This window comes from Rutilus rutilus (assembly GCF_951802725.1).
Source record: "Rutilus rutilus genome assembly, chromosome: 24".
In the NCBI taxonomy this organism is placed as follows: domain Eukaryota; kingdom Metazoa; phylum Chordata; class Actinopteri; order Cypriniformes; family Leuciscidae; genus Rutilus; species Rutilus rutilus.
In genome coordinates this window covers 30,435,234-30,450,096 of record NC_140228.1, presented here as the reverse complement: position 1 = coordinate 30,450,096, position 14,863 = coordinate 30,435,234, and the positions used below count along the sequence as shown (strand labels likewise).

Below are 14,863 nucleotides of genomic sequence, written 5' to 3'. Positions count from 1 at the left end.
CCTGCCGCGTGTTTGTCTGTGTTCCCTATAAGTCTATTAAACTGTGTGTGTGTCAGGAAGGAGATAAGGAGATCGCCACTAAGATGCAGGATCTGGCCCTGAGCGAAGGAGCTTTACCTAGACACCTCCACACCTCCTTGTTCACCGTCAGCGCTGACCAGCGGATGCTCACCAACAGGTCAGGTTCATCATGGTCCACTACAGGACATTACTGACCTCTTACACTGCAGGACATCACAGTTACACTGCAGGACATCACTGACCTCTTACACTGCAGGACATCACAGTTACACTGCAGGACATCACTGACCTCTTACACTGATAATCCCCTTTCTCTCACAGACAGCTGAGTCGACATCTGGTGGGCTTGTGGACGGCAGAAAACCCCATTGCCTTGAACCTCCTGAAGAGGATACTGGTGAGCCGGACGAGTGGTCTACTAGGGCTGTCAAATAAAAATTCGAATTTCGATTATTTGTCGATTTAAAAAAACCTGCACATTCGAATGCAAAAACAGTGCATCCAAATTGTTGGTGTGTCGAGAGCTGCGCGAGACATGATGACATCACTGGCGCAGTGTGTTTCTGTTAGCTTATCCAGTACAGCAGGTGCGGCTGCGTTGCTAATGTGAAAAATGGCGGGAAAAGGTTCTTCCTGCTGACGAAACCCTCTCAGTTGGAGGCAAAAATGGTGCAATGACACACTTGACCAAACCATCAGTCAGAGCTAAGTGTGTGTGTGAGTGTGTGCTTCATCAGCTGAAACACTGTCAACAGAAAGCGCTCAGTGTGAGTGTGTGAGAGTGAGTGTGTGAAAGCTCAGATCAAGAGCGTCTGGTGTTTTTGATGAATAAGTAGATGTAGAGAGTAGAAGTGAGTGTTTCTGAATGCCAATTTGGCTATTGTGTGTTCATGTAGTTCATTACGCTGTGTGTTGAAGTGTGTTTTCTCAGGTTATTGATGCACAAACACAGTTTTATGCACTATTGTAACCATTTTATAACAATTATAAAGGAAATTATATTTTATTTAAGAACAATTATTTCAAAAGTTAATGCACTTTAAAAAGTGAATATTTCATTTCAATAAAAGATGCGATGCTTGATTTGGTTTATATTTGCTTATTGCGCTCGCTTGCGCCCTCTTGTGGACACAGGAGACAATACAGCACTTTTATCCTCTAACATTAAAGGGGACATATCATGAAAATCTGACTTTTCCCCGTGTGTAAGTGCTATAATCGGGTCCCGGTGCTTCTACCAACACAGAAAACGTGAAAAGTGAAACCCAGTAACTGTGTTCTGGTGAGTCTTTCTCTGCAAGCATGTCAAAAAATAAGCCGATCAGATTTCTCTCTCCTTCTGACGTATGAAGAGGATCTTATTATAATATTACCGGCCCTTAATCTGCACGTTTACACACACCAGCCGACATTTGGTTCCACAAGCGACAGCAGAGACCAGTTCTAACGCAATGATAAAGATCCAGCAAAGCCTGAAACTGTTCTGTGGTTGAGCACAGACGAGCACTGAACACTATTGACCAGAACATGTCACCGCTGTCTTATAAACACCTCAGGAACTGTGGACACTTGTGGAGAAGTTCAACATGATGATGAGATGATCAATGTAACTCCACAACAACTACAGAAATGTCTCCACTAACATTCAGAAGCTCTTCCTGAGTCTCTCCGTAAGGCTGCACTCGCTACTGGTTATTCTGGGATTCTGGATGAGTGAGATTGGCCTGTTTTGTTATTGCTGGAGTTTCTGAAGCTCCTGTAAAGACTCCGCCCTCTTTTGAACGGAGGCGGAGCTAAAGCTCATTTGCATTTAAAGGGACACACACATAAACGGCGTGTTTTTGCTCACACCCAAAAAGGGGCAAATTTGACAAGCTGTAATAAATGATCTGGGGGGAATTTTGAGCTGAAATTTCACAGACACATTCTGGGGACACCAGAGACTTATATTACATCTTGTGAAAAGGGGCATAATATGTCATCTTTAAGTATTGCCTTTAGAATTCGAATATAATTCGAATTTTGCTAATATTTGAGAAAGAATTTCAAATTTAGCTTTTCAGCCATTTTGACAGCCCTGGTGTGCACAGTTATGAATTGTTTCTTGTGAAAGTGTCACAGAAAGCTTTAACTCTGTGTCTGTGCTCAGCCCACGGGTCTGCTGGCGTTCCTGGACAGCCCTGACCCCGTGCCGGAGAAGGACGTCGATAGGATGCACATACGGGACAATGTCAAGATTGCCACGGTATAATGATGAACAGCTATTATTCTCAAATGTCCTCTTTTAGTGCTGTAAATGCATTAATGCCTATATCTCTGCAGGACCAGTTCGGGAGGAATAAAGTGCCGGAGTGGCAGCGTCTGGCAGGTAAGGCTGCGAAAGAGGTCGAGAAGTTCGCCAAGGAGAAGGCCGACCTCGTGCTGGTGCACTGGAGAGACAAGATGGGCATCGCTCAGAAGGAGGTGAGTGACCTCTGACCTGCTGTCCTCTGCTCTGTGCTGCTGGTTTGCTGTAAATGCTAGGCATGTCCATCTTTGACTCGCTGGTTTTTCATGTTTCTGAGATGTTGCGAGAGCGTGTAGTGCATTTGAGTACAAACTAGTGTTGGCTTTTCTCTCTGTAATCTTCTGGCTCTGGAATGGTTTAATAATAATTAACGCTCCTGTTAATTAACCTTTGCACACTTCTTGACATGGATTGCTCGCGTTCTGATTGGCCGACTGAACATCTGTCAACTGTGCCTTTCTGTATCTGATTCATGTTCAGAATTTCACAGGGAAAAAACTAATTACAGATGCACTGATCTAAACATCTAAGGTCAATATAAAATAAAAATATAAATATAAATAATTAAATGTAAGTGTTAGCATTATAGGTGTTTATAAAATCTAAGTTTAAGTGGGCGTTAGACGACGGCAGGTGTACTCTGGGTAAATGTGCATTAACCGATGCTGATAGATTAATAATTGTGTTATTTAACAATAACCCGTATGATAACCATATACTGTGCATCCTGTAGATAAATTACACCAAAACAACACCACCACCTACACTGGGTCTGAGTGTTGGCACCATCTTGCATTTAACGATGTCATCTAATGACATCTAAATGTTATTCCCGGGAATAATAATTCTGGGTAATGATGTTTGTTTTGCTGATATGAATCATTTTCTGCAGCTTTGGAATCATGAGCATGAGTTATAAACTGACCCTCATCATAATCTCTTCGCTCTTGAGCCTCCAATCACACAATTTCATGCATTTGCCTTGTTGAAATTGAAACCATGTTCGTTATGAACATCTAGTATTCAGCAGTGTGATTGGTTGACCTCAGGACCAATAACCTCTCTTATCTCTGCCCCCCCCACCGGCTCTTATTGTGGTTTCTGCTGTCAATCAATGCAGCAGGACAGGAATAACCTGGTGAGTAGCATTATCCAATCAGAGACCTCCACCTCTGTTAGACCCTCCCCTTCTCATGTCACTCACTTTATCATGTCACGTGGGTTTATTCTGCTGTTACACATGCGCTGTGTTAGATCAGTGTGTTGACATCCGTGTCTCTTCTCAGGACGGCATATTTATGTGTGTTTATAGCAGGATCGTAACTTCATATCATGTGTGCTAAATTCCACCGCTCTAGTGTCGTCTGCATTATCCTTACATCCCTGTGTCTAGTATTTATATGAAGTCGTTGTCTTATAAACCAATATTGCGCCACTGCAGTAATTCTGTCGCACTGATTGTAGAACGCAAACCAGAAGCCGGTCATCCTGAGGAAGAGACGACAGCGGATCAAGATCGAGTCCAACTGGGAGCTGTTTTACTACAGGTACACTCGCCGTTTTACTCAGACTAGAAGCCCTGATGTTCTCACTGCGAAGTTCTTTACCGTTCTTCACTTACAGGTAAAAAGACGTTTGAAACCCCTTTCAGTGATGAACTGTTAGCGAAGATCGTCACGATGCTAATCAGCGACGTTTACATGAATATGCACTTTCCTCTCAGTAACTGAATAAACACAGTAAAACTGAGAGAACAGCGGTTCAGAAAGCATCAGATCACAGAGATGTGGATGTTTGATCAGATCTGAGATTCAGATCTTCAGTCATGTTTATTTATACAGCGTTAATGTGATTTAATGTCATTTATACAGCACTTTATACAATAGATGCTTTAAAACAGCAGCTTTACAGAATTAAACATGAACAACAGTGTCAGAGTCTCTTTCAGCTTCAGTTTCTCTCAGTGTGTTCATGTTTTTACTCGCGACCGACTGAACAGATTTACACCTCAAAGAAGGCGGAGCCTCAGAGCCACACCCACCTATTACATCATCACCACACGGTCCAATGGGAGCTCAGAGGCGTTCATTGGCGCAAACACTTAGACAAGCTGTTTCAAACTCCGTAAACAAACCTCAAGCAAACTTTGTTTTGGCCTGATTTTGTTGGAAATTAAGTATATGACTTCAATCTCAATTTATTTATAAAGCACAATAAAACAACGATGGTTGACCATTGTGCTGAACAATATCATTTAAAAGAAAAACGAAAAAACAGAAACATAAAACAATATGACAATAAGACACAAATACACAATAAATGTTAAGAAAAAAACAACAAAAAACATTTGAAACTCAGCGATTGTAAGCCTTCTCGAAGAGATTGGTTTTTAATTTTGCTTTAAAAAGTGATTCTGATGTGATTAATCTAATAGGGCCGGCTATGGCCAAAGCCCAGTCACCCTTTCCCTCAGCCTAGATCTAGGGAACACTCAGGGTGTATTCACACCAGGGAAGTCCGCTAGTTCACTTGCTTTTGTGGAAGAAATTGAATATGTTCTATATGTTTGCATTTAATTATATTTATAGAATCTTAGAAATATGATGGTAATTAGAAGAATGTAGTGTCGATACATACCCTTATGAATATATATATGCAAGGGAATAAATAATTGTTAAAGACAATTGATTCCTTTTTGTCTCTTATTCAGTATTAGAAAATTGTTTGCCACCACACTTCGGTCCGCACCAATACAATGTTGATTATTGTTTATTTTGTTTGTGGTTCGCTTTCACACTGGCCTTTTTCCAAGAGAACCAAAATGTGTAAACAAAACCACATGTGTGCTAAGGTCATTCATTCATTGGACAGAAATTCTGAAGCAGGGAAAAGCAGGAAGTGCAAAAACAGGCTAATCATGGAGATCTTTCATAGTGCAATTTTTATTCTTGACTGGTTTGGTGTTATCAGCTACTAACGCAATATGAAGAAACTTATGAGCATCATATGATACAGTGTCATCTATATGATGTTGTAATTAGGATTTTGCGAAGACGAAGATGTGCTGCGAGACGGTTCCGGCAGAGAGAACATGCTCTTCACTGATGAAGTTCAAACATTATTAAAAACAAGAGAACAGTCAGTAATAAAATAAGAACAAATCTCTCTCAAGCCAACTTAATTACAAGCAGAGATGAATACTAAATAACAAAGTTACAAAGTCTAACAGTATTCAGTATACAGAAATTAATAATTTAGCCTAAAAGTAAAATAACACTATTTGTTCACTGTATAAATAAAAAAGTTTCATCTTTGTTAAAGCTGTATTTAGTTGTTTTATTAACATTAATGGCACAGACAACAGCAGGAATATTAGGCTGCTGTCACTTTAAGGCCGAATGCACAGACCGAAAAATCTGACGAACATCTGGTTTCTTTTTCAACTGTTCACTTATGACATAACCCAGAGAATACTTGCTCAGATGGGTATTTAGATGAATGTTTCAAAATAATTTTGTGTGCATGTGTCCGTTCAAGGGCAAGGAAACGCAAAAGAGTTTGGGTTAGGTTTTCGCCTCCTCTTCTGCCTTTAAAATGGGGCAGCTGGTCCGTACGGATAAAATGCGATCCGTTGCGCCCCTAATGTATAGGCATTTCATCACCCCAAATTACATAGTAAAAAATCTGACCCTGTCAAAAAAGGCGCAGTGGTTTCTGCGATTGGGTCGGGTCGTGTTCACACCTAAACGAACCGTGCCAGAGTTGGTTTGGAATCGGACCGAGAGCACCTCTTCAGCTGGGTCACGTACGAGTATTTGGGTCCACACTCGAGTGCGATCGCTGTATCACACCTGACCAAAAGATCCGCACCAACGGGGGAAACCAATTTAAGTTCGATTCAATCAATCCAAACAAGACCGGTGTTTGTATACACCCTAAGAGTTTCTGATTCAATGACCTTAAACCTCTAGCTGGAGTGTTTGTACTCAAAAGGTCAGAGAGATAAGAAGGTGTGTTGAGATATGAGATTCTGTGTGTGCAGGTTTCAGTGTGTTTCCCTGTGTGTGTGTGCAGGTTTCAGCAGGATCACGCGCGCTCGAACCTCATCTGGAACCTGAAGACGCGAGAGGAGCTGCGGGACGCTCTGGAGGGAGAGATGCGCGGCTTCAGTGTGGACCGCGAGCTGGGCAGCGCCAGCGTCATCGCCTGGAACCACCAGGAGTTCGAGGTCTGACCCATCGAGTTACTGAACACACTCTAGAGTCTCACTGTATCACTGAACACTCTAGAGTCTCACTGTATCACTGAACACTAGTGTCTCACTGTATCACTGAACATTCTAGAGTCTCACTGTATCACTGAACACTAGTGTCTCACTGTATCACTGAACATTCTAGAGTCTCACTGTATCACTGAACACTAGTGTCTCACTGTATCACTGAACACTCTAGAGTCTCACTGTATCACTGAACATTCTAGAGTCTCACTGTATCACTGAACATTCTAGAGTCTCACTGTATCACTGAACATTCTAGAGTCTCACTGTATCACTGAACACTAGTGCCTCACTGTATCACTGAACATTCTAGAGTCTCACTGTATCACTGAACATTCTAGAGTCTCACTGTATCACTGAACACTCTAGAGTCTCACTGTATCACTGAACACTAGTGTATCACTGAACATTCTAGAGTCTCACTGTATCACTGAACACACTCTAGAGTCTCACTGTATCACTGAACACTCTAGAGTCTCACTGTATCACTGAACACACTCTAGAGTCTCACTGTATCACTGAACACTCTAGAGTCTCACTGTATCACTGAACACTAGTGTCTCACTGTATCACTGAACACTAGTGTCTCACTGTATCACTGAACACTAGTGTCTCACTGTATCACTGAACACTAGTGTCTCACTGTATCACTGAACACTAGTGTCTCACTGTATCACTGAACACTCTAGAGTCTCACTGTATCACTGAACACTAGTGTCTCACTGTATCACTGAACACTCTAGAGTCTCACTGTATCACTGAACACTAGTGTCTCACTGTATCACTGAACATTCTAGAGTCTCACTGTATCACTGAACACTAGTGTCTCACTGTATCACTGAACACTCTAGAGTCTCACTGTATCACTGAACACTAGTGTATCACTGAACATTCTAGAGTCTCACTGTATCACTGAACACACTCTAGAGTCTCACTGTATCACTGAACACTAGTGTCTCACTGTATCACTGAACACTAGTGTCTCACTGTATCACTGAACACTAGTGTATCACTGAACACTAGTGTCTCACTGTATCACTGAACACTAGTGTCTCACTGTATCACTGAACACTAGTGTATCACTGAACACTAGTGTCTCACTGTATCACTGAACATTCTAGAGTCTCACTGTATCACTGAACACTAGTGTCTCACTGTATCACTGAACACACTCTAGAGTCTCACTGTATCACTGAACACTCTAGAGTCTCACTGTATCACTGAACACTAGTGTCTCACTGTATCACTGAACATTCTAGAGTCTCACTGTATCACTGAACACTAGTGTCTCACTGTATCACTGAACATTCTAGAGTCTCACTGTATCACTGAACACTAGTGTCTCACTGTATCACCGAACACACTCTAGAGTCTCACTGTATCACCGAACACACTCTAGAGTCTCACTGTATCACTGAACACTCTAGAGTCTCACTGTATCACTGAACACTAGTGTCTCACTGTATCACTGAACATTCTAGAGTCTCACTGTATCACTGAACACCAGTGTCTCACTGTATCACTGAACACCAGTGTCTCACTGTATCACTGAACACTAGTGTCTCACTGTATCACTGAACACTAGTGTATCACTGAACATTCTAGAGTCTCACTGTATCACTGAACACACTCTAGAGTCTCACTGTATCACTGAACACTAGTGTCTCACTGTATCACTGAACACTAGTGTCTCACTGTATCACTGAACACTAGTGTATCACTGAACACTAGTGTCTCACTGTATCACTGAACACTAGTGTCTCACTGTATCACTGAACACTAGTGTATCACTGAACACTAGTGTCTCACTGTATCACTGAACATTCTAGAGTCTCACTGTATCACTGAACACTAGTGTCTCACTGTATCACTGAACACACTCTAGAGTCTCACTGTATCACTGAACACTCTAGAGTCTCACTGTATCACTGAACACTAGTGTCTCACTGTATCACTGAACACTAGTGTCTCACTGTATCACTGAACACTAGTGTCTCACTGTATCACTGAACACTAGTGTCTCACTGTATCACTGAACACTAGTGTCTCACTGTATCACTGAACACTAGTGTCTCACTGTATCACTGAACACTCTAGAGTCTCACTGTATCACTGAACACTAGTGTCTCACTGTATCACTGAACACTCTAGAGTCTCACTGTATCACTGAACACTAGTGTCTCACTGTATCACTGAACATTCTAGAGTCTCACTGTATCACTGAACACTAGTGTCTCACTGTATCACTGAACACTCTAGAGTCTCACTGTATCACTGAACACTAGTGTATCACTGAACATTCTAGAGTCTCACTGTATCACTGAACACACTCTAGAGTCTCACTGTATCACTGAACACTCTAGAGTCTCACTGTATCACTGAACACTAGTGTCTCACTGTATCACTGAACACTAGTGTCTCACTGTATCACTGAACACTCTAGAGTCTCACTGTATCACTGAACACACTCTAGAGTCTCACTGTATCACTGAACACTAGTGTCTCACTGTATCACTGAACATTCTAGAGTCTCACTGTATCACTGAACATTCTAGAGTCTCACTGTATCACTGAACACTAGTGTCTCACTGTATCACTGAACATTCTAGAGTCTCACTGTATCACTGAACACTAGTGTCTCACTGTATCACTGAACATTCTAGAGTCTCACTGTATCACTGAACACTAGTGTCTCACTGTATCACCGAACACACTCTAGAGTCTCACTGTATCACCGAACACACTCTAGAGTCTCACTGTATCACTGAACACTCTAGAGTCTCACTGTATCACTGAACACTAGTGTATCACTGAACATTCTAGAGTCTCACTGTATCACTGAACACTAGTGTCTCACTGTATCACTGAACACTCTAGAGTCTCACTGTATCACTGAACACTAGTGTATCACTGAACATTCTAGAGTCTCACTGTATCACTGAACACACTCTAGAGTCTCACTGTATCACTGAACACTCTAGAGTCTCACTGTATCACTGAACACTAGTGTCTCACTGTATCACTGAACACTAGTGTCTCACTGTATCACTGAACACTCTAGAGTCTCACTGTATCACTGAACACACTCTAGAGTCTCACTGTATCACTGAACACTAGTGTCTCACTGTATCACTGAACATTCTAGAGTCTCACTGTATCACTGAACATTCTAGAGTCTCACTGTATCACTGAACACTAGTGTCTCACTGTATCACTGAACATTCTAGAGTCTCACTGTATCACTGAACACTAGTGTCTCACTGTATCACTGAACATTCTAGAGTCTCACTGTATCACTGAACACTAGTGTCTCACTGTATCACCGAACACACTCTAGAGTCTCACTGTATCACCGAACACACTCTAGAGTCTCACTGTATCACTGAACACTCTAGAGTCTCACTGTATCACTGAACACTAGTGTCTCACTGTATCACTGAACATTCTAGAGTCTCACTGTATCACTGAACACCAGTGTCTCACTGTATCACTGAACACCAGTGTCTCACTGTATCACTGAACACTAGTGTCTCACTGTATCACTGAACACTAGTGTCTCACTGTATCACTGAACACTAGTGTCTCACTGTATCACTGAACACTCTAGAGTCTCACTGTATCACTGAACACTAGTGTCTCACTGTATCACTGAACACACTCTAGAGTCTCACTGTATCACTGAACACACTCTAGAGTCTCACTGTATCACTGAACACTAGTGTCTCACTGTATCACTGAACACACTCTAGAGTCTCACTGTATCACTGAACACACTCTAGAGTCTCACTGTATCACTGAACACTAGTGTCTCACTGTATCACTGAACACTAGTGTCTCACTGTATCACTGAACACACTCTAGAGTCTCACTGTATCACTGAACACTAGTGTCTCACTGTATCACTGAACACTAGTGTCTCACTGTATCACTGAACACTAGTGTCTCACTGTATCACTGAACACACTCTAGAGTCTCACTGTATCACTGAACACTAGTGTCTCACTGTATCACTGAACACTAGTGTCTCACTGTATCACTGAACACACTCTAGAGTCTCACTGTATCACTGAACACTAGTGTCTCACTGTATCACTGAACATTCTAGAGTCTCACTGTATCACTGAACACACTCTAGAGTCTCACTGTATCACTGGACACTAATGTATAAACCCTGTGGAACTGTGTTCAGGTGAAGTACGAGTGCCTCTCTGATGAGATTAGGATCGGGGATTATTACCTGCGTTTGCTGCTGGAGGAAGATGAGAACGACGAGTCCGGTGCCATCAAGAGATCGTACGTTTCTGAACTCCCTCTCGAGCTTCTTCATTAGAGGTCGACCGATATATCGGGTGATGTTAATTATCACCATTGGCCTGTGTGTGTTTCAGTTTGGCCGATGTGTAGGGACTTTTATTTTGCCATCTAAAATTTTTCATATTAATTTTCAAATTATACATGCTAATATTCTTAAATATATACATGCATGTGTGTGTATATATACAAAATAATTATACACAGTACACGCATATATATTATGTAAACACAAACTTTTATTTTTGTATGCGATTAATCGTTGCCCGTTATGCATTTGTTTAATCTTTAAATGTAGTATTTTTATATATATATATATAATGTATATGTATATATATTTATATATTGGTCACACTGCTCTGTTAGATATCTCATCGGCCATCAACACATTAAATATCAGTCGGCCTCTGTTCTACACAAAGGTTCTGAAGGATTGTGGTCTGATGTTTAATACCCTGATGTCTGTGTCTTCAGGTATGAGTTTTTTAACGAGCTGTACCACCGGTTCCTGCTGACGCCTAAAGTGGGCATGAAGTGTCTGTGTCTGCAGGCGCTCGCCATCGTCTACAGCAAGTGCTCTGAGGAGATCGGGCCCTTCGCCGACACCAAGTACATCGTGGGCATGCTGGACCGGGTCAGTGCTCAGGGTTCAGTGTGTGTAATGTTCTGCTGGACCTGGTCAGTGTGTGTAATGTTCTGCTGGACCGGGTCAGTGCTCAGGGTTCAGTGTGTGTAATGTTCTGCTGGACCTGGTCAGTGTGTGTAATGTTCTGCTGGACCGGGTCAGTGCTCAGTGTGTAATGTTCTGCTGGACCGGGTCAGGGTTCAGTGTGTAATGTTCTCTTCTGAATGATGGTGAACTGTGTCAGTGTGTGTGTTTGTGTCATCTTTCTTCTGTGAATCTCCAGTGTACAGACAAGCTGGAGAGAGACAGACTCATCCTGTTCCTCAACAAACTCATTCTCAACAAGGTGAGGAACATGTCAGGCCTTGATGGTGTCAAATCATCACAAAGCTACACATACATACAAACATACCCATAACACACACACACACACACACACACACACACATATATATATGTATGTATATGTATGTTTATTGGTGTTTCTTCAATCTCCCAAGGGTTGATTTCAACTTCTTTCCTTTTGTTATATGAAGGAAACTTGTCTTTCTCGTGCATACATTTATTTTGCTTATATATAGATTTGATCATTTAAACATTGATTTAGACCCAACATTTTAATCTTAAGCGTTGAAAATCCACAATGAACATATGAAGTATTACATTACTGCAAACTATATTAATCTAAACAAGTGAAATAATTATAAAAAAGTTTCTATTTATTAATTTAGAAAGTAAATGCAGCTGTCCCAGAGTTGTGGCGTCATTTCACCAATAACAACAAATTATTATTATTATTATTATTTTGCCTCTAGTATTGTTTTATCGTAAGCCAGTGTACTTCCAGCCGGCAGCATCAGCGAAGAGCTTGAGAGGGAATATGAGATGATCTGTGAATATGTTTTATTGTGCATGTTTCTCTGCTCATGCTTCAACCATTCCTGCTCTGACAGAAAAATGTGAAGGACATCATGGACTCGAATGGAGTGCGTATATTAGTGGACCTGCTGACGCTCGCTCACCTTCACACCAACAGAGCCACCGTACCACTGCAGGTGTGTGTGAGAGTGTGTGAGTGTGTTCAGACACGCTCAATATACACTAGCAGGCAGTAACATTTATTTTTTAAAGAATTTTATCAAAAAATAAAATGTATGACGATTTCCTCTAAAATCTGAAGTAGCACAACTGTTTTACACACTGATCATAATCATAAATGTTTCCTGAGCATCAAATCCTCATATTAGAGTGATTTCTGAAGGATCATGTGACACTGAAGACTGGAGTAATGATGCTGAACATTCAGCTTTGATCACAGGAATAAATGACACTTTACTGTATATTCACATAGAAAACAGCTGATTTACATTATAATAATATTTCACTGTTTCTACTGTATTTCTGATGCTCTGTTCCAGAGTAACGTGTTGGAGGCTTCTCCAGATATGAAGCGAGAGAGTGAGAAGGAGTGGTACTTCGGGAACGCAGATAAAGAGAGGAGAGGCCCGTTCAGCTACGAGGAGGTGCTGTATCTCTCAGGAGAGTGTGTGAGGATCTGCTGACCCCTGACCTCTGACCTCTGCCCTGTGACCCGCAGATGCAGGCGTTCTGGCGCACGGGCGAGCTGACGGCTAAGACCCGCTGCTGGGCGCAGGGCATGGAAGGGTGGCGCCCCCTACAGGCCGTCCCGCAGCTGAAGTGGAGTGTGATGGCCTTGGGGACGCCCGTGATGAACGAGAGCGACCTGGCCACTCTCATACTCAACATGCTCATCACCATGTGCTCGTACTTCCCCAGCAGGTGCGCACACACACACACACACACACACACACACACACACACACACACACACACACACACACACACACACACACACACACACACACACACACTCACACTCAAGTCAAGTCACCTTTATTTATATAGCGCTTTTTATAATACAGAGTGTATCAAAGCAGCTTCACATTGATAACATTGAAAATAATACAACAAAGTTTGTTTCTAGAAGAAAATTGCGTCGTCCACCCATAAGGCAGATCAGTAATATTGTTGAATATTAAATGTCCCCAACTAAGCAAGCCAGAGGCCAAGGCAACAGTGGCAATGAACCGAAACTCCATCAGTGACAGAATGGAGAAAAAAACCTTGGGAGAACCCAGACTCAAGGCGTTTCTCAATGTCAAGGAAGGATCCTCGGAAGCCAGAATGTCGAGGATGCTACGTCATCAACATCCGTGGAAGGACTGTTCCAATGTCGAGGATCCTCGGAATTTCCACCAAGGACTGAGTCCTTCGTTCGAAAAATATCCCATATACAGGAAAGGATGCATATGTGTAGCCTTCGCGCTCTTCGCGCTCTCAAATCACCCACAATCCTATGCGCGCAGCTTTGCTATCTTGTTCAAAAAATTCAAAATGTTAGACGTTAACGGAGTCGGAGCGTTAACGGATCAATATGCTTTCAAATGTAAATATATTTACGTTACCAAACATTTGTTTAAAAAAATAATTACATCCATTATGTTATGGGTCATATTGACCCGCACTGTTTAAACACACTTAACAGTCAAATAATCAATATGATTAAAAAGGAGTTTATTGATTTAAAAACGATTATATTGCCTGAGTGAACAGAACTGCGTCCATAGCAACGCTCTGTTTTTCATTTTCACTGACGTAATGACGCACTGACGTGCACTTGCTAGCCTGTTCCATTTACATGTTCTCCGAATGCTAAAGAGGAGCCTCGCCTAGCCTCTGAAGGAAGTGACTTGGAAGGACCAGTCCTGCCAAGGAAGTATCCTTGACATTGAGAAACACCTTCAGTCTCAGTTCTCCTCTGGCCAACCAGCGAACAGTGTATGATTATGATCCAGGCATTACAGGTCAGAGGTCAGATTGGATCAGAACATTCAGAATATTGTCCAGTTCCTCTGGTTGGAAGTCGGAGTCACGCCGGTATGGAGAAGAGTTTGTTGAGGATCAGAGCCAATGGCTGTGGTGTGGATGAGGCCTTCACAGGGCTGATGAGGCTGGCACCTCAGGGATGCGTCGTGGACGTGTGCAGGCGCAGGTCCACCATCAGATCTGGAGTGTGTGTGTGTGTGTGTGTGTGTGTGTGTGTGTGTGTGCAGGCGCAGGTCCTCCATCAGATCTGGAGTGTGTGTGTGTGTGTGTGTGTGTGTGTGTGTGTGTGTGTGTGCAGGCGCAGGTCCTCCATCAGATCTGGAGTGTGTGTGTGTGTGTGTGTGTGTGTGTGTGTGTCCAGGCGCAGGTCCTCCATCAGATCTGGAGTGTGTGTGTGTGTGTGTGTGTGTGTGTGTGTCCAGGCGCAGGTCCACCA

The 14,863-nt window shown here is 42.3% G+C and overlaps 1 protein-coding gene across 3 annotated transcripts in view; it reads left to right on the top strand.

The window, feature by feature from the left end:
- dnajc13 (DnaJ heat shock protein family (Hsp40) member C13) overlaps positions 1 to 14,863 on the top strand; it is an 87,662-nt gene that overhangs the window by 38,288 nt on the left and 34,511 nt on the right. For 2 of the 3 annotated variants that reach the window (XM_084399454.1, XM_084399456.1), the window contains exons 17-29: positions 57 to 178; positions 343 to 418; positions 2,171 to 2,266; positions 2,344 to 2,484; positions 3,429 to 3,446; positions 3,773 to 3,855; positions 6,383 to 6,536; positions 10,774 to 10,877; positions 11,370 to 11,529; positions 11,804 to 11,866; positions 12,474 to 12,575; positions 12,939 to 13,043; positions 13,118 to 13,320. In XM_084399454.1, the coding sequence (XP_084255580.1) occupies positions 57 to 178; positions 343 to 418; positions 2,171 to 2,266; positions 2,344 to 2,484; positions 3,429 to 3,446; positions 3,773 to 3,855; positions 6,383 to 6,536; positions 10,774 to 10,877; positions 11,370 to 11,529; positions 11,804 to 11,866; positions 12,474 to 12,575; positions 12,939 to 13,043; positions 13,118 to 13,320 (1,427 nt within the window). The remainder of the gene's footprint in view (positions 1 to 56; positions 179 to 342; positions 419 to 2,170; positions 2,267 to 2,343; positions 2,485 to 3,428; positions 3,447 to 3,772; positions 3,856 to 6,382; positions 6,537 to 10,773; positions 10,878 to 11,369; positions 11,530 to 11,803; positions 11,867 to 12,473; positions 12,576 to 12,938; positions 13,044 to 13,117; positions 13,321 to 14,863) is intronic. The other variant, XM_084399455.1, reaches the window with a different exon arrangement.